We start from the raw sequence: 24055 nt of genomic DNA, 5'->3' as shown, positions 1-24055 counted from the left end.
ACTCTGGTGCAGTAAACCTGTGTTCCTGTAATATTCATTTAACATCTATAATGCAGCATGCTGTGTTTCTGAACCTTCCACATAAAAGTAATACAGAGCTATATCAGTATTGTATAAAACATTCAAGTTTAAACAGCACAGCAAGTTTGGATGAAAAATTTACTTTGTCTGGTCTTTTTAGACAAGAATTTAAAAACTGCAGCTCTAGCAGTGGCAATATTGACGATTCCGTTGTACTTTGTACAAGAGAAGATGTTTGCCTCAGTTTCCTTTGCCAAGTGTGTATTTAATTTATTAACATTTGTCAAAAAATTTACTTCTGCAAGATATTTCTAAAAATATAATTAAATTATTCAAAATAATTCTGTCCTAGCAGGTATTATCAGTATACAAAGTTCCAAATGGGACCATAAAAAGATTAGGCCACAATCCTACAATGACTTACACAAATGGTTAACTTTAAGTAGGTGATTATCCCAATAACTTCATGTGTGTAAAGTTATGAATGTGTATCCTCATTAAAGCATCAGGGCTTAAAAGATCATATGTTGCTTGATAATTTATAAAATATGTTTGTAGTAATTATATTTATTTGAATATATTAAGATTCAGAAGTTTATCAATTACTATTTTTCTACATACAGAAGCATCTCATCTATATTTTAACTGTCTTTTGAATATAACATATTATACAGAACAGAATTTTTACCTCATCAAAGAGATCACAGGATCTGTAGGGAGGACCTCTCTCAGATACAAAACCAGCAAATGACATTCCATTGAGAATTTTGGTGAGAAAGTCATTCTCAATCAAGCCTCGCTGGCCCAAAAAGGCCGCCTGCAGTGAATGTAAAGAGGGATTGGTCACTGTATAATTGAAAAGTTATGGAAACAAACAGAACATTTAATCAACTCCAGGTATATTAATAGCTTAAACCTTCTTCTGCTTATAATAAGTGCAAAGTGTTTTAAGAGACAATAGCTGTAAATGATCTTTTTTTAATAAAACAAAAGGTATTGGAACTGGAACATTCCCCCTTCTCTCTCATACACACTTTTAAAAATCATTCAAAAATCTGTTTTCTTTGAGCAATAAAACTTCTGGGAGGCAAAATACAAAATAATTCTAGTACTATTAAGTTGATTCTTTTAACTATAGGTAAACATTTCTTGAAATCCATGAATTACTTCCAAAATTGTATTAGTTTTAACTTTAAATAAACATGTGGTCTTTGCTACGGATTTCATCTTAGACAAATCTGTTTGGAAATGCAACAGTAAATGGGCCTGGTTAAGCTGTACTGTACAGTGCCACCTCAGTAATATCAGAATGATATGATTTTACTATATCATATATAAAGAAACTTTTGTATGTCAGACACAAAATTAAATTCCAAGATTGTATATTTGAAGTTTGTTCAGAAAGCAACTATATGAGACTGATATGAATTCAAATCGTATGTGAAATATTCATAGGGTGACCAGATGTCCCGATTTTATAGGGTCAGTCCCGATTTTTGGGCCTTTTTCTTATATAGGCTCCCCACCTCTGTCCAGATCTTTCACATTTGCTGTCTGGTTACCCTAAATATTCACTAAATACAGACAACCTTTTTTTCTCTTTTACCTTGTGAAAATGTATAACTGGTTCAGCATGAATTCTGATCAGCTGAAGGCATGACCTGTATCCTTGGAAAAGTTGTGCAAACAATCTCAGGAAAATTGCTCGTACTTCTTTATCCTGTAAATGATGATCAAATATGGCATAAACAACTTTGCTTCTATAACTTCCTCCTCCCTCCCTACCCCCTCGCAAGTATAAAACTATGTCACAAACATTTGTAAAACAGAATAACCAATTTTCTCAGACAATATCCAAAACAGAACAGCAGTGTAGCAGCCCAATTGGAGAGTGACTGTGTGTGTGTGTGTGTGTGTGTGTGTGTGTGTGTGTGTGTGTGTGTGTGTGTGTGTGTGTGCGCGCGCTAGCAATTTAATTTGAGCATTATGCTCATCACTACCAATCCCTTTTGTCACTTCAGATTACTACATTTTATCTCAGCTAAGACCAGACTCTCAGTACAATCACTCTTCTTGCAGCCAACCTGCAGGCTGCTCTGGGACTTCAATTTTACAATAAGTCTCAAATGCACTTTAAAATATGACCTTTGATTTGAAAAATACAAGCACAAATGAATTCCAGGCCACAGTGAATCAAATTAAGATATGACATCAAGATTTAATCTTTCAATAGATTGTTTTGGAAGCAGACTTTTATGTTTCACTAAAGATTCTATAAAGAACAACTATTTTTTAGATGACGGCTCTGAATTTCATTAAGAATGTGCTCAGTGTTGTTCTCTCCTCTTACAAATTAATTTAGAATTCAATAAAAGCTACTCTTATTGGCAGATACACTATTTATTTCAGGGCCAGACTGCTCACCACAGTTAGCATCAAATAGTTTATAGTAACTTGTATAAATTATAGAAGTCAGATACACAGGTGTCCACCACAAAACGTTTATCAGTCTGTTTCTCTTATGTTAGACAAAAATTATACAGGATTGAAAGCATCAATATTGTAATATGCACTACACCAATTTAAGACTACCCACAGAGGGTGAAATCCTGGCTTCAATGTTCAGTGGAGCCAGGATTTCACCTCGACTTCAGGACTAAAAAATGAATCTTTTAAGGTGAAGCAAGAAATATAGAAAACCAGGAAAAATACTGAGTGAAGTTATGCTATTCTTATCTTTACTAAAGATTTCCATTTTATGTCTTAGATAGCATTACATACTCCTCCCCCCAAGTTTATGTTCATCAGAGCCCAATGCAACATTAAGAAGCTAGAATTCTCTTTGTAGTGTATAAATATACCATGTGTATGCACAAACATAAAATATACTCCTAGTTTCCTTTTTTATTATAAAATTAATGAGTCCCATCTCTATTTCTCATACAGTCAGACCATTGCTGTAGCTGCTAGATAACCTACAGCATCTTTTTTTTTTTAGACACAGAATGGCTTTCTTAGGCCTGGTCTACACTATGAGTTTAGGTCGACTTTAGCTGCGTTAAGTCGACTTAAGCCTGGACACGTTTACACGACGAAGCCCTTTCTTTCGACTTAAAGGGCCCTTTAAACCGGTTTCTTTACACCACCTCGACGAGGGGATTAGCGATAAAATCGGCCTTATGGGGGTCGGAATTGGGTAGTGAGGACGGAATTCGACATTAGTGGCCTCCGGGAGCTATCCCACAGTGCTTCATTGTGACCGCTCTGGACAGCACTCTCATCTCAGATGCACTGGCCAGGTAGACAGGAAAAGCCCCGCGAACGTTTGAATTTCATTTCCTGTTTGCTCAGCGTGGAGAGCACAGGTGACCACGCAGAGCTCATCAGCACAGGTAACCGTGATGGAGTCCCAGGATCGCAAAAGAGCTCCATCATGGACCGAACGGGAGGTACGGGATCTGCTCGCCATATGGGGAGATGAATCAGTGCTAGCTGAACTCCGTAGCAGTAAACGAAATGGCAAAATATTAGAAAAGGTCTCCAAGGCCATGAAGGACAGAGGCCATAACAGGGATGCACAGCAGTGCCGCATGAAAATTAAGGAGCTAAGGCAAGCCTACCACAAAGCCAGAGAGGCAAACGGAAGGTCCGGGGCAGAGCCGCAAACATGCCGCTTCTACGCAGAGCTGCATGCCATGCTAGGGGGTGCAGCCACCACTACCCCAACCGTGTGCTTTGACTCCTTCAATGGAGAAACACACAGGGAAGCGGGTTCGGGGTACGAGGAAGATGAGGATGGAGATAATATAGATAGCTCACAGCAGCAAGGAAGCGGAGAAACCAGTTTCCCCAACAGCCAGGATATGTTTATCACCCTGGACCTGGAACCAGTAACCCCCGAACTCACCCAAGGCGTGCACCCAGACCCTGAGGGCACACAGGGGACCTCTGGTGAGTGTACCTTTGTAAATATTACACATGGTTTAAAAACAAGCGTGTTTAATTATTAATGATTAATTTGCCCTGGCAATCGCGGCCAGTACAGCTACTGGAAAAGTCTGTTAACGTGTATGGGGATGGAGCGGAAATCCTCCAGGGACATCTCCAGAAAGCTCTCCTTCATGTACTCCCAAAGCCTTTGCAAAAGGTTTCTGGGGAGGGCTGCCTTATCCCGTCCGCCATGGTAGGACACTTTACCACGCCAGGCCAGTAGCACGTAGTCTGGAATCATTGCATAACAAAGCATGGCAGCGTATGGTCCCAGTGTTTGCTGGCATGCAGACAACATCCATTCCTTATCGCTCTTTGTTATCCTCAGGAGAGTGATATCATTCACGGTCACCTGGCTGAAATGGGGCGATTTTATTAAGGGGACATTCAGAGGTGCCCGTTCCTGCTCTGCTGAACAGAAATGTTCCCCGCTGTTAGCCATGCGGTGGAGGGGAGGGGTGAAGTGATCATCCCCGAGAATTGGGTGTGGGGGGGTTAGTTGGTTTTGTGCTGCATGTTAACCCGGAAACCGCAGCCCCTCCTTTTACATTGCAAACCCATTTTAAATGGCCAACCCAACGGGTGCTTGGTATGGGAAATGAGGGCGCTACTGTTTGAAACCATTCCCACGTTAAAAAGGTTAAAAAAGCCAAAAGACTGTGGCTTACCATGGCTGCCTGCAAGCCGAAATCTGTTGCCTGGCACTGCGTGAGTGATCTCTCACACCAAACCGGCAGGCCCGCAATATAAGAGGAAAAATGCGACCTTGTAACGAAAGCACATGTGCTATGTAATGTGAACAGCAAAATTTAACGTGAAAGAGTGTACCCATTGTTCCCTAAAATGTGTCTTTTTTAACCACCTCTCCCTTCTCCTCCACCAGCTGCAAATGTTTCTCCTTCACAGAGGCTAGTGAAGATTAGAAGGAGAAAACGGCGGACTCGGGATGATATGTTCTCGGAGCTCCAGATGTCCTCCAACGCTGACAGAGCACAGCAGAATGCGTGGAGGCAATCAATGTCAGACTACAGAAAAGCACAATATGAACAAGAGAAGAGGTGGCGGGCTGAATCGCGGGATGAACAGAGCAAGTGGCGGGCAGAAGATGATAGGTGGCGTCAGCTTGCAGACAGAAGGCAAGAATCGATGCTCCAGCTGCTGGAGCATCAAACTGATATGCTCCAGCATATGGTTGAGCTGCAGGAAAGGCAGCAGGAGCAGAGACCGCCGCTACAGCCCCTGTGTAACCAACAGCCCTCCTCCCCAAGTTCCATAGCCTCCTCACCCAGACACCCAAGAACACGGTGGGGGGGCCTCCGGCCACCAAGTCACTCCACCCCAGATGATTGCCCGAGCATCAGAAGGCTGGCCTTCAATAAGAGTTAAAGTTTTAAACTACAGTGTGTCCTTTTCCTTCCCTCCTCCCCCACCCATCCCGGGCTACCTTGGCAATTATCCCTCTAGCTGTGTGATGAATTAATAAAGAATGCATGAATGTGAAGTAACAATGACTTTATTGCCTCTGCAAGCGGTGCTCGAGGGGGAGAGGGGAGGGTGGGGTGGTTGGTTTACAGGGAAGTAGAGTGAACCGGGTGGGGGGGGGCGGAGGGTTAACCAAGGAGAAACAAACAGAAGTTTCACACCGTAGCCTGGCCAGTCACAAAACTCGTTTTCAAAGCTTCTCTGATGCGCACCACACCCTGCTGTGCTCTTCTAACTGCCCTGGTGTCTGGCTGCGCGTAATCAGCGGCCAGGCGATTTGCCTCAACCTCCCACCCCGCCATAAATGTCTCCCCCTTACTCTCACAGATATTGTGGAGCGCACAGCAAGCAGCAATAACAATGGGGATATTCTTTTCGCTGAGGTCACAGCGAGTCAGTAAGTTGCGCCAGCGCGCTTTTAAACGTCCAAATGCACATTCCACCACCATTCGGCACTTGCTCAGCCTGTAGTTGAACAGGTGCTGACTACTGTCCAGGCTGCCTGTGTACGGCTTCATGAGCCATGGCATTAAGGGGTAGGCTGGGTCCCCAAGGATCACGATAGGCATTTCAACATCCCCAACGGTTAGTTTCTGGTCCAGGAAGAAAGTCCCTTCCTCCAGCTTTCGAAATAGACCAGAGTGCCTGAAGACGCGAGCATCATGTACCTTTCCCAGCCATCCCACGTTGATGTTGGTGAAACGCCCCTTGTGATCCACCAGGGCTTGCAGCAGCATTGAAAAGTACCCCTTGCGGTTTATGTACTCGGTGACTTGGTGCTCCGGTGACAAGATAGGGATATGGGTTCCGTCTATCGCCCCACAACAGTTTGGGAATCCCATTGCAGCAAAGCCATCCACTATGGCCTGCACGTTTCCCAGAGTCACTACCCTTGATATCACCAGGTCTTTGATTGCCCTGGCAACTTGGATCACAGCAGCCCCCACAGTAGATTTGCCCACTCCAAATTGATTCCCGACTGACCGGTAGCTGTCTGGCGTTGCAAGCTTCCACAGGGCTATCGCCACTCGCTTCTCAACTGTGAGGGCTGCTCTCATCCTGGTATTCTGGCGCTTCAGGGCAGGGGAAAGCAAGTCACAAAGTTCCATGAAAGTGCCCTTACGCATGCGAAAGTTTCGCAGCCACTGGGAATCGTCCCACACCTGCAACACGATGCGGTCCCACCAGTCTGTGCTTGTTTCCCGGGCCCAGAATCGGCGTTCCACGGCATGAACCTGCCCCAGTAACACCATGATTTCCACATTGCTGGGGCCTGTGCCTTGTGAGAGGTCTATGTCCATGTCAATTTCCTCATGACTCTCGTCGCCGCGCTGCAATCGCCTCCTCGGCTGGTCCTGGTTTTGCTTTGGCATGTCCTGGCTCTGCATATACTCCAGGACAATGCGCATGGTGTTCATAATTGCTGCGGTGATCACTGAGCGGGCTCCATGATCCCAGTGCTATGGCGTCTGGTCTGTAAAAAGGCACGAAACTAGTATCTGACGGACGGAGGGAGGGAGGGAGGGGCGAGTGACGACATGGCGTACAGGTACAGGGAATTAAAATCAACAAAGGTGGCTGTGCATCAGGGAGAAACACAAACAACTGTCACACAGAATGGCCCCCCCAAAGATTGAACTCAAAACCCTGGGTTTAGCAGGCCGTTGATTTCACGGAGGGAGGGGGAAGCAAATGAATACAGAACAAATCTATTTTTTACATCTTAAGCTGGCAGACGACGGTGCAGCATGACTGATAGCCCTCGGCATCTTCTGGGCGCTTGGCAGAAAATAGTGTACTACGACTGATAGCCATCATCGTCATTGGGAAGGCAGCGACTGGGGGACATACGGAGTTTCAGCCACTGTAGTACGACGACGACGGATACCAGTCGTAATACACCATCTTCTACCAAAAGGCAAGGGGCTGCTGCTGTGTAGCAATGCAGCCCCACGTCTGCCAGCCCCACGTCTGCCAGCACCCAGATCGCCGATGAAGGCTACCAGTCATACTGCACCATCTACTGCCAAAAGGCAATTAGCTGCTGCTGTGTAGCAATGCAGTACCACGTCTGCCAGCACCCAGATGACATATGGTGACGGTGAGCTGAGCTGAGCTGAGCAGGCTCCATGCTTGGCGTGGTATGTTGTCTGCACAGGTAACCCAGGTAAAAAGGCGCGAATCGATTGTCTGCCGTTGCTCTGACGGAGGGGGAGGGGCCTGACGACATGTACCCAGAACCCCCCGCGACACTGTTTTGCATCATTCAGGCATTGGGATCTCAACCCAGAATTCCAATGGGCGGCGGAGACTGCGGGAACTGTGGGATAGCTACCCATAGTGCAACGCTCCGGAAGTCAACGCTAGCCTCGGTACTGTGAACGCGGTCCGCCGACTTAATGCACTTAGAGCATTTTATGTGGGGACACACACAATCGGCTGTATACAACCGATTTCTATAAAACCGGCTTCTATAAATTCGACCTAATTTCGTAGTGTAGACATACCCTAAGAGAAAGAAGTGAATATTTATAGTATTTCCTAGCTAAAGAACTTGTTCCTCCTCATATATATTGTAGAAGAATAGAGAAAAGTAACTACAGAAATCTAGCTTCTTAAAAGAAGCTTATTCTAAAAACTTAATATTTTTCTATTTATTACAAAGTCAGAAATAATATGTCTTACCAGCATTTTTGAGTGCGATAAACCTGTTCGTGGTGGAGGGAATGCATAATCTGCCGTTTCCAAATCGGGGTGTAAAACCTATAACATTTTTTAATTAATGAAAATAATTGTTAAAACGTGAATACAAATTAAATTGTTAACTTTTGTCCTGGTCTTATTTAATTTTTGTTAATACTCATTGCACTGTAAACACTTTAAAAATGATGCACACACCATTAAACCCTAAATACTACACAAAAATTAGGAATTAAAACGTCCTTGTTCAATTGATGGAATACGGGGAGTATTTGCAATAGATTTTAGTAGGTGTGGAAAGCCAGGGTTGTCATCTTAAATGTCATAAGCAGCATTGTTAAAGTTTGTGCCATCACTATTATTTCTAACTGGTTTTGATTTGCAACTCCTGTATTGCAGAGGCTTATAACTGCAAAACATAAATATCTCTGGGATTAAATTTTTGAAAAAATTCTAAACCCAGAAAGGAATTTTTTGGAGTATAATGTAGCAAGGAAAATGTTTTAGGTTTTTTGCTTATTTTGCCTTTTTAACAGTAAATCCTGATTTTTCTGTTCCTTTGTGCACAGCATTTTCTTTCGTAGAATTCAACAGGAATTTTATATAAACACTTGCTGGTAGGGCCAGAACAGAACTGAAGGTACACTCATTTAAATTACTTTTGCACTTCTGTATCCAGAAAATGGATTACATTTTCAGTGAGATTTGTCAGGTCATTAGTCAATAAAGAAATTATTTTTATTAGTAACAACAACAATTACGTGCACTCCTAGAACATCTTTTGTCCAACCATCTCAAAGCATTTAGTAAATATTAAGCAAGATTCCAAAGCCCTTGTGAAGTAGGTACGAATTATTATCCTGATTTTACATTTGTGTTAGCTGATGCAGAGAAGGTTAAGATATTTGCCTAAAGTCACACAGGGAGTCAGTGGCAGTCAAGAAAATAACTCAATTCTTCTGTAACTATATCTTATGGCATAAGCAAAACATAAACTGACTCTCTATTGCAGAGTATAGTCTAGATTTTCAAATGTGACTAGTGATTTTGGGTGCTCAAACTGACACACATTAAAGGGGCGTGATTTTCATACAAAGCTGAACACCTGCTCTCTGAAAATCAGGTCCTTCCAAGGTGTTTTGAGTTAAGAGCCCATAACTAATGATATTGGATGCTTTGGTTATTTGAAAATCTTGGCCTATTTACTTACTCTGTTTAAAAGTACTGATAATGAAGCTGTAACTTAGCCCTGGTAACTCCTCAGTTTAAATTCTGGTGCTAAGCCACTACATTAAAATAAAATCTATTGTCACACACACACACAATCTGTAACTCCATCCAATTTTCTTTCATTTGTTTTCCTTTCTTCTTAGGGTTAAAACTTTTGCCTGAACCACACAGCAAAGCATGCACATGAAATGACCATGGACGAGCTCCAGTGTGGTCAACCCTATAAGAGAGAAGAGGAAGGATGGATGGAATGAGGAAAGAAAAGTGAAATAACCCAACCATTATAAAAGCTGTGTCGGGAAATCAGTCACCATATGAGGTTGGCCCTATTGGTCAGACCAAAAATGTTTGAAACAGCATTTTTCAGTTTTTGATAATGCTGGATAAAGGCAGTTCCTTTGATGACAGGAAGCTTGTGGTGATTCCTCAATGTGGAATGATAATCAAGCATAAAAAAAATATTTACTGCAAAACTCAGCTCTTCTTTTACAATTGTTTTGCCAGGCATCACGGTAATTTAAATTAAAATGGATTCTTGGAATTGTGCATTCAACTGAAAAGCCACCAAGGTAAATCATAATAAAGCAGCTGAATTTTCAGTAATAATTGTTAAAGCAAAATCTTAAAACTGAGATGTATTTCCAAATGTACTATTAGGGAGAAAAAGGTCACTTTCCCCTTATCAGATGTTAAGAAGTCACAACATGCCATAAATGAATGAAGTCTTAGGATATGTGATAAGTGGAATTAGTTACAAATCAAGAAAGATAATAGTTCTTTTAAAAAGAGTTTTGTTAACAGAGTACTGTGTGCAATTCTAGGCATAGAAAGGTGAAAGGCATTTTTCTAAAAAGAGCAGAGGGAAGCAAAGAGTTCCTTATGAGGAAAGGCTTAATGAAGTGAACATGCTGGGTTCAACTTAACCCTGGCATAAGCTTCAATGGCTTCAACAGAGTTGAGCCCAATTACACCAAGGTAGGTTTGTATGTAAATAAATTAGGGAAAATCAATCTAAATGGAGCTACTATAAGTGGGATCATAACTGGTTGGAAAACCATTCCCAGACAGTAGTTATCAGTGGTTCACAGTCATGCTGGAAGAGCATAACAAGTGGGGTCCCGCAGGTATCAGTTCTGGGTCCGGTTCTATTCAATATCTTCATCAATGATTTAGATAATGGCATAGAGCAGTGGTGGGCAACCTGTGGCTCGTCAGGGTAATCCGCTGGCAGGCTGCCAGACAGTTTGTTTACATTTGCACGGCAGCCCGCAGCTCCCAGTGGCTGCGGTTCATCGTTCCCGGCCAATGGGAGCTGCGGGAAGCGGCGCAGGACGCAGGGACGTGCTGGCCACAGCTTCCCGCAGCTCCCATTGGCCGGGAATGGTGAACTGCGGCCACTGGGAGTTGCGGACGGCCGTGCAAATGTAAACAACCTGTCTGGCAGCCCACCAGCGGATTACCCTGATAGGCTGCGTGCAGCCAGTGGGCCGCAGGTTGCCCCCCACTGGCATAGAGCATACACTTACAAAGTTTGTGGATGATACCAAGCTGGGAGGGGTTGCAAGTGCTTTGGAGGATAGGATTATAATTCTAAATGATCTGGACAAACTGGAGAATGGTCAGAAGTAAACAGGATGAAATTCAATAAGGAGAAATGCAAAGTACTCCATTTAGGAAGGAACAATCAGTTGCACACATACAGAATTGGAAATGACTGCCTAGGAAGAAGTATTGCGGAAAGGGATCAGGAGTCATAGTGGACCACAAACTAAATATGAGTCAACAGTGTAACGCTGTTGCAAAAAAAAGCGAACATCATTCTGGGATGTATTAGTAGGCGTGTTGTAAGCAAGACACGAGAATTGTAAGCAAGACACTCTACTCCGCACTGATTAGGCCTCAACTGGAGTATTGTGTCCAGTTCTGGGCGCCACATTTCAGGAAAGATGTGGACAACTTGAAGACAGTCCAGAGAAGAGCAGCAAAAATTATTTAAAGGTCTAGAAAACATGACCTTTGAGGGAAGATTGAAAAAATTGGGTTTGTTTAGTCTGGAAAAGAGAAGACTGAGGGGGACATGACTACAGTTTTTAAGTACATAAAAGGTTGTTACAAGGAGGAGGGAGAAAAATTGTTTTCCTTAACTTCTGAGGATAGGACGAGAAGCAATGGGCTTAAATTGCAGCAAGGGAGGTTTAGTTGGACATTAGGAAAAACTTCCTAATTGTCAGGGTGGTTAAGCACTGGAATAAATTGCCCAGGGAGGTTGTGGAATCTCCATCATTGGAGATTTTTAAGAGCAGGTTAGACAAACACCTGTCAGGGATGGTCTAGATAATAATTGTCCTGCCGTGAGTGCAGGGGACTGGCCTAGATCACCTCTGAAGGCCCCTTCCAGTCCTATGATTCTAAATCTGAGATGATGTTTAAGAGAAAAAATATATAAACCTCCAATATCATATCTGGGTATACCTGCATATAACAAAAATTGCTTGCCAAAGAGTAGACTGATGGGCCTTTAGGGCCCAGTGTAATCTCCATCTTTTAAATTTATTTATGGTATTCACATACAATGCATTTAGGAGTTAATTCATCTTGCTTTTAAATCTTCATAAGTCATTTTCAAAATGTTTCATAATATTCAGAGATTTTATTTCTTCTTTTTACATTTTTAAAAAGATCTGGACAAGCTGATCAGGAAATGAGACGTACTAAAGAAAGAGCTGTTTGAGTTTGATGTAGCAGTGGCTCTGGGAGCTGAGATAGATGAATACATTCAGGAATTTTAATTGTGCCTCCATCCAGGTCTGCTATAATTACATCCAACTGAAAAAGAAAAACAAATATTTTATATATAGTATGTTCTCTGATGCACACAGTTAAACACCAAATGGACATTTCAGATTTTACATATGATTTATCCTAAAATGAGTGAAGATAATATTACTTCACAATTCTATAGTGCCCTTAATGAAGGTACTTGAGCACAAATAATATTAATGAATGTAACCTCAAAACACCTATGTGACTCAGAGAGAGAGAGGCCAAACTTTCAAGAGTGGCCTCTAGTTCTGGGTGCCTCAGTTTTTGGGTCTCCAACTTGAGATAGCTTATGACTGAATTTCAGAAGTGCTGAGCAATCACAACTCCAAAAATGGAGGACCCCCAAAATCAAAGGATACCTTGGCAAATGTTGGTCTAATTGAATTGCTCAAGGTCACAACAGAAGTCTGAAGCAGAGTTGGAAATATATCCCTGTCTTGACTTTACACCCTGCATCTTAATCGCAAAATCATTCTTCTGAGTTTTTCCTTCCCTCACCCTATTTCCTTCTGACAGGTTATATTGGTATTTGTAGAAGAACTTACAACAGGTTCAATTAATGGGTGTGTGAGTTTTTTGGGTTTTTTTGCCCATTACTGATTGTCCTGCTTTATCTACTGGTACTTTTATTCCTGGGGGAATTCTGTGTCACTGTGTGTGTGCAGAATCCGTGGCCCCCGCAGATTTCTTTGCTTCCCCGCAGAAAAATGGCTTCTGAAGGGGAAGCAAAGGGAAGCTGCAAAAGCGGTCATGCACCCCTGCCTGCACTGTTTGGGCACCTGGTGCAGCCAGTAGAGACATAAATCACCGCCGGGACGGGAGGGCTGGGCAATCATGTGTTTGAGAGAGAGAGAGATACTCTGTCCCCTCTCAATCGCTAGTGCGGCATGCTCGGGGTGAAAGGGCAGGGCTTTGAGGTGTTTCTGGGGAGGTAGGAGTGTCTCCTCAGGCAGAGCAGAATATAGCAGCTTGCCTGCTTAGTGAATTGTTCCCATTGTTCTTAGTGAATTCCCCCAGGAGTATAAAACAGGTCTAAAAATTTTAAGGCTCCTTGCATTGTCAAAGTGGTGTAAAGGAGTCTTATTGTACAGGACAGTGTGTCCTTATAAATGCTTATGGTGCTTTAGTGATTAGAATTGGTCTAAATTTTTGGACTGAAAAAATTTCCTATCAAAATGTGCTCCATGAATTGTTTGCTACTGACCTTTCTGGAGATGGTCAGTAGCCAATATAAATTGTGAGTTTGAGTCCCCAACCCTCGCTTACTTTTCAGTTGCCTATGATGTAACACTGAGTATATGGCTGCATATATTTGTTGACTAATAACTAGCAGTAAAGGGTCAATACTAGTTACATTACTATTACAGAGGAGGCTTGGGGGATTTCCTCCAGTGCTCCCCACTCCCTTTCTTCATCCATTGTATTGTAGTTAAAAATAATTTAAACCAGCGCGATTATATTTATTTTTTAACAAATAAATATGCAGAATTTTAACATATTGTGTGCAAAATTTAATTTTTTGGCGCAGAATTCCCCCAGGAGTATACTTTGTATGACTATGAATAGCTTAAACTATAATGCTTGAAGCACAAAAAATTCTCTACACAAATATCATATTTGACACCATGACTGTACATATTCTTTTTAGGCATACTTACAAGCTCATGAATGTCAGCACAAAAGATGGAATGTACACCAATAATGAAAGGCGTTGGTGAACTGAGAACTTCTAGCAGCTGTGCAGGGAGAATTGGAATATAGGGATAACTGTGAAGAGAATTAATAAAAAGTTATGCTTTTTGTCTGCCCCATTACATGAAGTCTTTCTTTACCTTCCTGCCACCTATTATAACTACTTCATAATTTGTCAATTAAAATTCTGGGGCATTCAGTACATCAACTATAAAGTACCATACTCAAAGTTATAAGGACGTTCTGGCATGAAAATATAAAGAAGTCCATTATCACAAGGGGCTTGTAATTCCTTTATAAAAATCTATCACAAATAGATAAACTGTTTTTGAATACGCACGTAAACTAAGAAGAAAAGACAAAAAAGAATATTCATAGTAATCTATCTAGGCTCTTATATGGTGCCCATTAATGTGATAAATGTGTACAAAGAGATTATTATTGCACTAGAGACATTAGATCTGTTATGGAATGCACACTAAGTTTTAAAAACATAGTACTTTTGAAGTAAAGCATGCAGTACAATATATAATGCTAATTACTGCTTTTGTGCAGTGTCACATAATAATGAAATTCCCAAATGTAGAGTTTAGTGATGCAGACAATGTTTACTTAGGACTAAACTGAGAACACTGTACTCATGTTACTTGTGATCTGAGTCATATTTAAACATGATCTAAATTTAAAAAAATTGTAACATCACTGACACATGGCTCTCCAAGGTTGATTTTCACATGGGAAATTTCACAAATATTTTAACATTAAGGAACAATATTTCAAAATTCACTTTCAATCTGTTACAAAGTTTTTCTATTGTTGTTTATGATACAAACCTGTCTTTGAACTATTTTGAACAAATACAAGAACTCTGCATACTCAATGTTAGAAGTAGCTTTTGCAGACACTTGCGTTAGAATTACACTTCTTTCATTTGTGCAACTAAAAATATATCTACACTGCAATTGGAGGTGGGTCTGCAGCTCAGGTAGGCATACTCGCACTACCTTTGATCTACCAAACCTACCTAAAAATAACAGTGAAGACATGGTGGCACAGACCCCAGGACGGGCTAGCAATGTAAATACATTATTGAGGGTTCCCAGTGGGCTTGTTCAGCCTGCACTGCTGCATCTTCACTGCTACTTTTAGCCATGCTAGGTAGCTTAAAGCTAGCATGGATATGCCTACCCCAGCTGTGATGGCACCTCTAACTGTTGCCCTCAGATGCTGATACACTACCTTTTGACCTAAAAAAATGGGTTCAAATGTGGCTTTTTTCACAAGGAATTAATTTGTTGATTGCAGTGTAGTCCATAGTGGACATTTGTACACCTTACAAAACTATCGCACAAACTGGCAGAAGTGTCAGCCTCTGCTCGTGGACCATGACTGTATTAGAAAAAGAGATTTATAATCAGGTACTATTGCTGGCAAGGTGTCTACACCGTATTTTTGTTAAATTACATACAATTTACATTGAAATGGATTAAATGAGAGTCTGATCGATGAAGTACACAAACGGTAAGACCAAATGTCTGATCCTGAAAGCCTTTCCTTATGTGGGTAATCCTTATTCATGAAAACAGTTCATTAACTTCAATGGCACAACTTGCATGAGTAAAGATAACTTGTATAAATACAGGTTTTCAACATCAAGTCCAAAGTGTCAAAGTTGTCTAACAAAACTCACCTATATTTGAGAGGAAACATTAAAGACTCCAGTGCTCTACAGGCATCACTGAGCCTCTGAAAACTTGCAGAGTGAAAGAGAACCTTATTTTCTGTAAGGACCGCACAGAACAAGCTCAGCACATTTTGGATTCCTTTTAAAAAAAAAAAAAAAGTGTGCTTTACAAATGATAAACCCATAGCCAAAACAGAACAAAGAATGAAAATGAAAAATTGTAAGAATTCTTGGAGTCACTGGAGGAAAATTTGTAATAAGTATGCAAATGCCTTATCCTGTGATTTTTCTGCCTTTTCTTTGACTGTCAGTTTTGTTTTCGATTTTTCAAGTTCGTATAACACCCAGTGAATAATTTCCAGTAGTTCAAATATTTTCTATTACACCTCCTTTTCTATCCCATTTCCAAGGATTTTCTCTTCTGAAAACAATCCTAACAGTGGTTAACAATGACCGCAAATGGTAGTATGCAAAGGTAAACATGACTCTAGAGCCCATTGTTGGTGGTTGATCCAAGCTCAACTTCTGAACCTTTATGTAATATCTCTGTGAGTATTGCTGATCATGGACAAAGAGCTCATGAGGTTTGTCTAGTAAACACATTAATACTTTTATCTGTAAAAGTGTTTTCTGTGACTCATTAGGTTAAACAAAGGCCAGTAAGGCCTAGACACTATATTTGTGATTGGAAGGAGTTAAAGAGGAGCTGACTGTCTAAACAAGCCCTGCAAGATTGAAGACAAGACACATGAATCCGATTAAACTGGTTTTGGTAAGATGGTATAATGGATAACCTGTTGCATAGGTTACAAAGTAATGTACTCCTGGGGAAGACCAAAAAAATGCATTTCCTTTATACAAAAAGAGTCCCATCCTTTTAAATAGATGTGTCTTTGAGATATGCTAGAAATAATGAAATTTCTTGAGAAATGCTGGAATTCATAAAATTTCCTGAGGACGTAGACTGTGTTGTCACTAAGGCCTGGTCTACACTAGGAGTTTATGTCGAATTTAGCACCGTTACATCGAATTAACTCTGCACCCGTCCACACCACGAAGCTATTTAGTTCGACATAGAGGTCTCTTAAATTCGACTTCTGTACTCCTCCCCAACGAGGGGAGTAGCGCTAAATTCGACATGGCCATGTCGAATTAGGCTAGGTGTGGATGGAAATCGACGGTAATAGCTCCAGGAGCTATCCCACAGTGCACCACTCTGTTGACGCTCTGGACAGCAGTCCGAGCTCGGATGCTCTGACCAGCCACACAGGAAAAGCCCCGGAAAAATTTGAATTCCTTTTCCTGTCTGGGCAGTTTGAATCTCATTTCCTGTTTGGACATCGTGGCGAGCTCAGCAGCACTGGCAACGATGCAGAGCTCTCCAGCAGAGATGGCCATGCAATCTCAGAATAGAAAGAGGGCCCCAGCATGGACTGATCGGGAAGTCTTGGATCTCATCGCTGTGTGGGGCGATGAGTCCGTGCTTTCCGAGCTGCGATCGAAAAGACGGAATGCAAAGATCTACGAGAAGATCTCTAAAGCCATGGCAGAGAGAGGATACAGCCGGGATGCAACGCAGTGCCGCGTGAAAATCAAGAAGCTGAGACAAGGCTACCAGAAGACCAAAGAGGCAAACGGACACTCCGGATCCCAGCCCCACACATCCCGTTTCTACGAGGCACTGCATTCCATCCTAGGTGCGGCCGCCACCACTACCCCACCACTGACTGTGGACTCTGAGGATGGGATATTGTCGACGGCCGGTTCCTCGGACATGTTAGCGGACGGGGAAGATGAGGAAGGAGATGAGGAGGACGAGGCAGTCGACAGCGCTTACAACGCTGATTTCCCCGACAGCCAGGATCTCTTCATCACCCTTACAGAGATCCCCTACCAACCGTCCCCAGGCGTTAACCCAGACACAGAATCAGGGGAAGGATCAGTCAGTAAGTGTTTTAAACATGTAAACATTTATTTTTAACAGAACAGGAATATTAACAATATTAACAATGGGTTTTTCATGATTACTTTGCCCTAGGCACTTAATGTTTCAGTCCTTGGCACTGCAACTACTGAAAAAAAATCTAACAATGTCCGGTTTAGCATGATTGTTTTGCCCTAGGCGCTCTACTGTTTAGTCCCTGCCAGTGCAGCTACAGTAAAATCCGGTCTATATGTCCGGGGATAGAGCAGAAATCCTCCTGGGACATCTCCACGAAGCTCTCCTGGAGGTAATTGGAAAGCCTTTGCATCAGGTTCCTGGGGAGAGCGCGGCCTTATTGGGTCCTCCGTGGTAGGAAACGTTTCCGCGCCAGGAGACAAACAAGTACTCGGGGATCATTGCCTTGCAGAGCATGGCGGCATACGGCCCTGGTCTTTGCAGGCTTTCCCGAAGCATCCGTTCTTTCTCCGTCTCTGAAATCCTCATCAGAGTGATGTCGCTCATGGTGACCTGCTTTGAATTAGGTAGGGGAATGTTAGTATTGGGACTGCTTGCCTGTTCCTTTACAGAACTGTAACCGGCGGTGTACAGACACGCGGTGGAGGCGGGAGAGGAGCAGCATACAGGGATCTTTCCCTGGGACAGCCGCGAGGGGGTGGGACAGGGGCAGAGTTCATGCTTGCCGGATTGCTGGCAGCAGGGACTGGCATTGCTTTGAACGTGAAAGGAGGCCAGTGCTATTTATTAAAGTTTTAAGCAGCCACAAGTCTACGGCTTACCATGTCAGCCTGTTACCCAAATTCCGCTGTCCTGTCCCGCTTGTCTGATCTGCACTGCAAGACCCCAGGCACAGAATGCGAAGGCCGAAAATTCGACCTTGTCCTGAGTGCGCATGTGATAGGTGCTGTGCATGGTCTTGTTCGCAGAGAAAGACTATGTTCTTTGTTCAACCAAAAATTTATCTTTCTGAGGAATTCACTCCCTTTTTCCCATCCCACAGCTGCGACTGTCTCCCGAACTACCCTGGCATCACACTCCCAGAGGCTAGCGCAGATTAGGCGTAGGAAGAAGAGGACACGGGAGGACATGTTCTCGGAACTTATGGGCTGCTCCCGAGCCCAGGCAGCCCAGCAGACCCAGTGGAGGGAGAACTTGTCCCAAATGCACCGATCACACATGGAACGGGAGGAGAGGTGGCGGCAGGAAGACCAGCAGGCGACTCAAACGCTGCTTGGACTAATGAGGGAGCAAACGGACACTCTCCGGCGCCTTGTGGATGTTCTGCAGGACCGGAGGCAGGAGGACAGAGCCCCGCTGCAGTCTATCTCTAACCGCCCTCACCCAAAGTCCCAAGAAGGAGGGGCGGCAGAGTCCGTGAAAACTCTCACTCCACCCCTGCAGACTGCTCAAGTACCAGAAGGCTCTCATTCCCCAAAATTTGATAAGTCCTTTCCTTCCCGCCTCACCCAAGCCCCCGTCCCAGTTTCATCCCCCAGTTTCATGTGTAATTGCTAATAAAAAATATGTTTCTGTTAATTACTGTTTCCATCATGTTCTTTTAGAGGAGAGTTTGTTTGAAGGGGGGGAAGGGGTTGGTAATTGGACAGGACAGTCACCTTTACCAGGGTACAGACGCGGGGGCAGGTTCAGCAGCAGGGCACACACACATTGCATTCCCTAGTTACCCTGGTCAGTCTGGGAGGTGGTTTTCATGTTCTGTCTGTGTGGGGGGGGGGCTATGTGACTTTGTGGCGGGGGAGGGCGGTTACAGGGTCCTTATGCAGCGGTCCTTATCCTGGATCACAGAGCCACGCAGCAGGGGATCTGTAACCGTCCTCCCCCTGCCACAGTCACATAGCCCCCCCCCACAGAGTCCCGAACAGGAGGGGTGGCAGGCTCCGTTGAAACAACCAGTCCACCAGTGCGGAGCCTGTCATTCCTGGAGTTTAGAAGCGTCCTTTGTAACACTACACTACACCCGCTCCCCACCACAGTCTGCGTCCCAGGTTCAACACTTTCCCGCGAAAACAGTAATAAAGAAAACAGTGTTCATTAACAAATTTCAAGTGATTTTATTTTTTAACGTGTGTTGGAAGGGGGGCAACGGGGTATGTAACTGGAGAGGATAGTGAACATTTACTGGGTAAAGAAACGGGGGCAGGTTCAGCTTCTCTGTAAACAAACTTAATTGTCACAGGTTACCCTGCTCACTCAGGAACCTAGCTTTCAAAGCCTCCCGGATGCACAGCGCGTCCCGCTGGGCTCTTCTAATCGCCCGGCTGTCTGGCTGGGCGTAATCAGCAGCCAGGCTATTTGCCTCAACCTCCCACCCCGCCATAAAGGTCTCCCCCTTGCTCTCACACAGATTGTGGAGCACACAGCAAGCTGCAATAACAATGGGGATATTGGTTTCGCTGAGATCAGAGCGAGTCAGTAAGGTTCTCCATCTCCCCTTGAGAAGTCCAAAAGCACACTCCACCACCATTCTGCACTTGCTCAGCCGGTAGTTGAAGAGTTCTTTTTCAGTGTCCAGGGCGCCTGTATAGGGCTTCATGAGCCAGTGCATTAGCGGGTAGGCTGGGTCCCCGAGGATGACTATAGGCATCTCCACATCCCCAAGAGTTATTTTGTGGTCCGGGAAGTAAATACCTTCCTGCAGCCGTCAAAACAGACCAGACTTCCTGAAAACACGAGCGTCATGAACCTTGCCCGGCCATCCGACGTTGATGTTTGTAAAACGTCCCCTATGGTCCACCAGTGCTTGCAGCACCATTGAAAAGTAGCCCTTTCGGTTAATGTACTGGCTGGCCTGGTGGTCCGGTCCCAGGATAGGGATGTGAGTTCCATCTATAGCCCCACCGCAGTTTGGGAATCCCATCGCGGCAAAGCCATCTATGATGACCTCCACGTTTCCCAGGGTCACTACCTTTGAGAGCAGTAGCTCAACGATTGCGTTGGCTACTTGCATCACAACAACCCCCACGGTAGATTTGCCCACGCCAAAGTGGTTCACGACTGACCGGTAGCTGTCCGGCGTTGCAAGCTTCCAGAGGGCTATGGCCACTCGCTTCTGGACAGTCAGGGCTGCTCACATCCGGGTGTCCTTGCGCTTCAGAGCAGGGGACAGCAACTCACAAAGTTCCAGGAAAGTCCCCTTCCGCATGCGAAAGTTTCGCAGCCACTGGGATTCATCCGAGACCTGCAGCACTATGCGGTCCCACCAGTCCGTGCTTGTTTCCCGGGCCCAGAATCGCCGTTCCACAACATCAACATGACCCATTGCCACCATGATGTCCTCGGTGCGGGGTCCCGTGCTTTGTGACAGGTCTGTGCCACTCTCAGACTTCAGGTCCTCACCGCGCTGCCGTAGCCTCCTCGCCCGATTTCTCAGCATCTGCCTCTGGGAAAGGTGGATGATAAGGTGCGAGGTGTTGACAATGGCCATAACTGCAGCGATGGTCGCAGCGGGCTCCATGCTCGCAGTGCTGTGGCGTCCGCGCTGTCACTGACCAGAAAAGTGCGCGAACTGATTTCCCGCCGGCGCTTTCAGGGAGGGAGGGTGGGAGTGACGGTTGGATGACGACAGTTACCCAAAACCACCCTTGACACATTTTTTTCCCCAGAAGGCATTGGGGGCTCGACCCAGAATTCCAATGGGCAGCGGGGACTGCGGGAACTGTGGGAGAGCTGCCCACAGTGCACCGCTTCCAATGTCGACGCTTGCCCTGTTAGTGTGGACTCACAAAGTCGAATTACTGTCCTTAGTGTGGACACACACGTTCGACTTTGTAATATCGATTCCACATATTCGATTTAAGTAAAATCGAACTACTCTCGTAGTGTAGACATACCCTAAGAGGGCTTGCATCACATATGTAGGGTTTCTCGTTGCCTTCCTAATAAAGATGGGGGGGGGGGAGTTGTTTACAGGCAATTTTCTGTAGTGATCTTCTAAAAAAGCATAGTTTTGCCTAACTAAATTTTATTTAATGCTTCTTAAAATCAGTTTATATTTTCTGTATTGCCAGAAAAATTAGTTTCTCTTTAAAAAAACTGAGATTTGGAGCCTGTTACATTGGGGGTAAGCACTTCATTCTGATTTCTGAGACGGCTGAGTCAAGAGTAACATAATGGTTTGTGGTTACAAACTCCATCCACATAGTACCAAAAAGGGGCTGGCATAAGCCAATGTAAACATGGAGAGACTCAAGCAACCTGAAGGATGGTAAGCCTTGTTGCAAATATGAATGCAGAACAGTTTACTTTAAAACATGGGTGATACCCTCCAATTGTTTGTATCTAATGAGTGCACCGGCAATGTCACGATTATATTCTGAAGAGTTAGATCTACTACTTTTCTTTCATCTACCTCTTGGAAGTTAATCTACCCTCCCACCCACTGAGAGATGGAAAAAAAGATTAGAAAAATGACTGGGTTGGCTGGAAGTTCATATTGTCCTAGTTGAAGAAATAGTAAGTTATGAATCTATAAGTCTTATTTGTATGGTATACTAATTCTCCAAAGAGGTGTTTTATTCAGGTCTTCAAAATATTTTAATGACAATCTATAGCACTGTAAAATAATAAAAACCCATTTGTTAATTGTGCAGCACCTTTAACAGACCATGAAATCACTGGCTCAAAAAAGTTCTGAATGAGCTACTGAACCCATGTCTCTTCTCAGGTGTCTTTTCATCTGTAAGTGAAAGTTCAGACAGCATTCCTTAGAGAGAGCAAGTAAAGACCAATATTCACACACTTCTAAAACTGTTTATAAGCTCCAGACTCCAGCACAATCACTAGTAGTATCTAGGCCAGGGGTAGGCAACCTATGGCACATGTGCCAAAGGCAGCACACGAGCTGATTTTCAGTGGCACTCACACTGCCTGGGTCCTGGCCTCTGGTTCGGGAGGCTCTGCATTTTAATTTAATTTTAAATGAAGCTTCTTAAACATTTTAAAAACCTTGTTTAATTTATATACAACAATATTTTAGTTATATATTATAGACTTATAGAAAGAGACCTTCTAAAAATGTTTAAATGTATTACTGGCACGCAAAACCTTAAATTAGAGTGAATAAATGAAGACTCAGCATACCACTTCTGAAAGGTTGCCGACCCCTGATCTAGGCCATGGCTTTATGATACATTAAACATGAAAGGTTCTATAGAAAATCAAGTTTTTTCATCTAGCTAAAGCAACTTCGAGCAAAAACCACTTTTTAGGAATAAACCTGAAGTGGATGATAACAGGCTGACCTGAAACTTCAAAATCAAGCTTATTACAACAAAGGTTACAAATATATATTATTAGATTGCTTCATCATATTCTTGTAAGAATCTGACATAGCAGCTGACTATAGGTATATCTGACTCAAAAACCATCCTATAAGAGCTTGTATAGTTCTACTAACTATGTTAAAATAAAAGAAAAAGCTACTGTGCTCAAAGTATTCTGGAAGGAAGGCAACTCCTATAAAACCCAGAGGAAGGACAGGAACATCCATATTCACTTATTAGAAAGTTTTGGTGTACCAAAATTTTCTCAATGCTCATCTGATCAACATCTGTAAAGAAAGATTCATTAAAAAAGTAATTTTCCCCCTCCCATCCTCATGTCACAATATTTGCCTTCTAACATGAGAGATCACAATAGATCAAAGATTTTCCTGATAATATTGACTACAGCTGTGTATTAGAAAGAGCCGGGGGGGGGGGGGGAGGGGTGTTAAACAAAGTACTCTGGTGAAATCAAGCTGTGGGAGACAAAAAGTCCTATTTTTTCCCCAGCTATGTGACATAAGGGGTTGCAGTGGATTATGATGAATGTAAAACTTTAAAAAGTATCTTAATTCAAATACCTTGGATACTCAGTAAACTATTATCTGGGATCAACCTTTTTTTTTTTTTTGGAAATCATTCTAAGTACATGTTCACAATCACATATCAAAGTAATACAGAGTTCTAAAAACTACCAGCATAATTAAGCTACTGTTGACAAAAACATTAATAAGGAACAAAATTTGCTGTTATAATAAATTACAGGTATGTTCAATTGAACTAATAAAGGACTGCCATGTCTCAGTATAAATGGTATATGTCTTTCAATATTTATACAATGTATCCATGCAGCTTATTTTAAGATATAATAAACTTCTTATTAACAGGATTATTTTGGAAGATTTCCAGTATGAGGCTAGTTCTACAGTCGCTTTAGGAAGTTGCTTGAGTGATTAAAAGAACCAATGTTCAGGCCATCTTCACAACCAGGTAAATATTTTAATGGATTAAACCTTAGGAAAGTTTATTTCCTCTGAAACATTTGTATTTGTCTGTCAAACTCTTTCTAACCCTGGCAGGTCATTCTTATTACAAATTTGCTTCACCCTTTTCCTCTCCTACCTTGAATCCTGTTACAAACAACCAGTATATCACAACTCTATGAAAAAGATCAAGGTCCCAATTTAAAATGTATTCATTATATATATA

The 24055-nt window shown here is 43.0% G+C and overlaps 1 protein-coding gene across 1 annotated transcript in view; it reads right to left on the bottom strand.

Annotated features, from left to right (window-relative positions):
• SBF2 (SET binding factor 2) overlaps positions 1–24055 on the bottom strand; it is a 483108-nt gene that overhangs the window by 198652 nt on the left and 260401 nt on the right. The window contains exons 8-13 of the mRNA XM_065403329.1: positions 15629–15761; positions 13905–14013; positions 12136–12249; positions 8179–8256; positions 1628–1741; positions 710–838 (exon numbers count right to left, since the gene is read on the bottom strand). Coding sequence (XP_065259401.1) covers positions 710–838; positions 1628–1741; positions 8179–8256; positions 12136–12249; positions 13905–14013; positions 15629–15761 — 677 coding nt within the window. The remainder of the gene's footprint in view (positions 1–709; positions 839–1627; positions 1742–8178; positions 8257–12135; positions 12250–13904; positions 14014–15628; positions 15762–24055) is intronic.

The sequence above is a fragment of the Emys orbicularis genome, chromosome 4 (assembly GCF_028017835.1).
Source record: "Emys orbicularis isolate rEmyOrb1 chromosome 4, rEmyOrb1.hap1, whole genome shotgun sequence".
Lineage (NCBI taxonomy): Eukaryota > Metazoa > Chordata > Testudines > Emydidae > Emys > Emys orbicularis.
The sequence above is the reverse complement of the archived record's forward strand: the minus strand, read 5'-3'. Positions and strand labels throughout refer to the sequence as shown.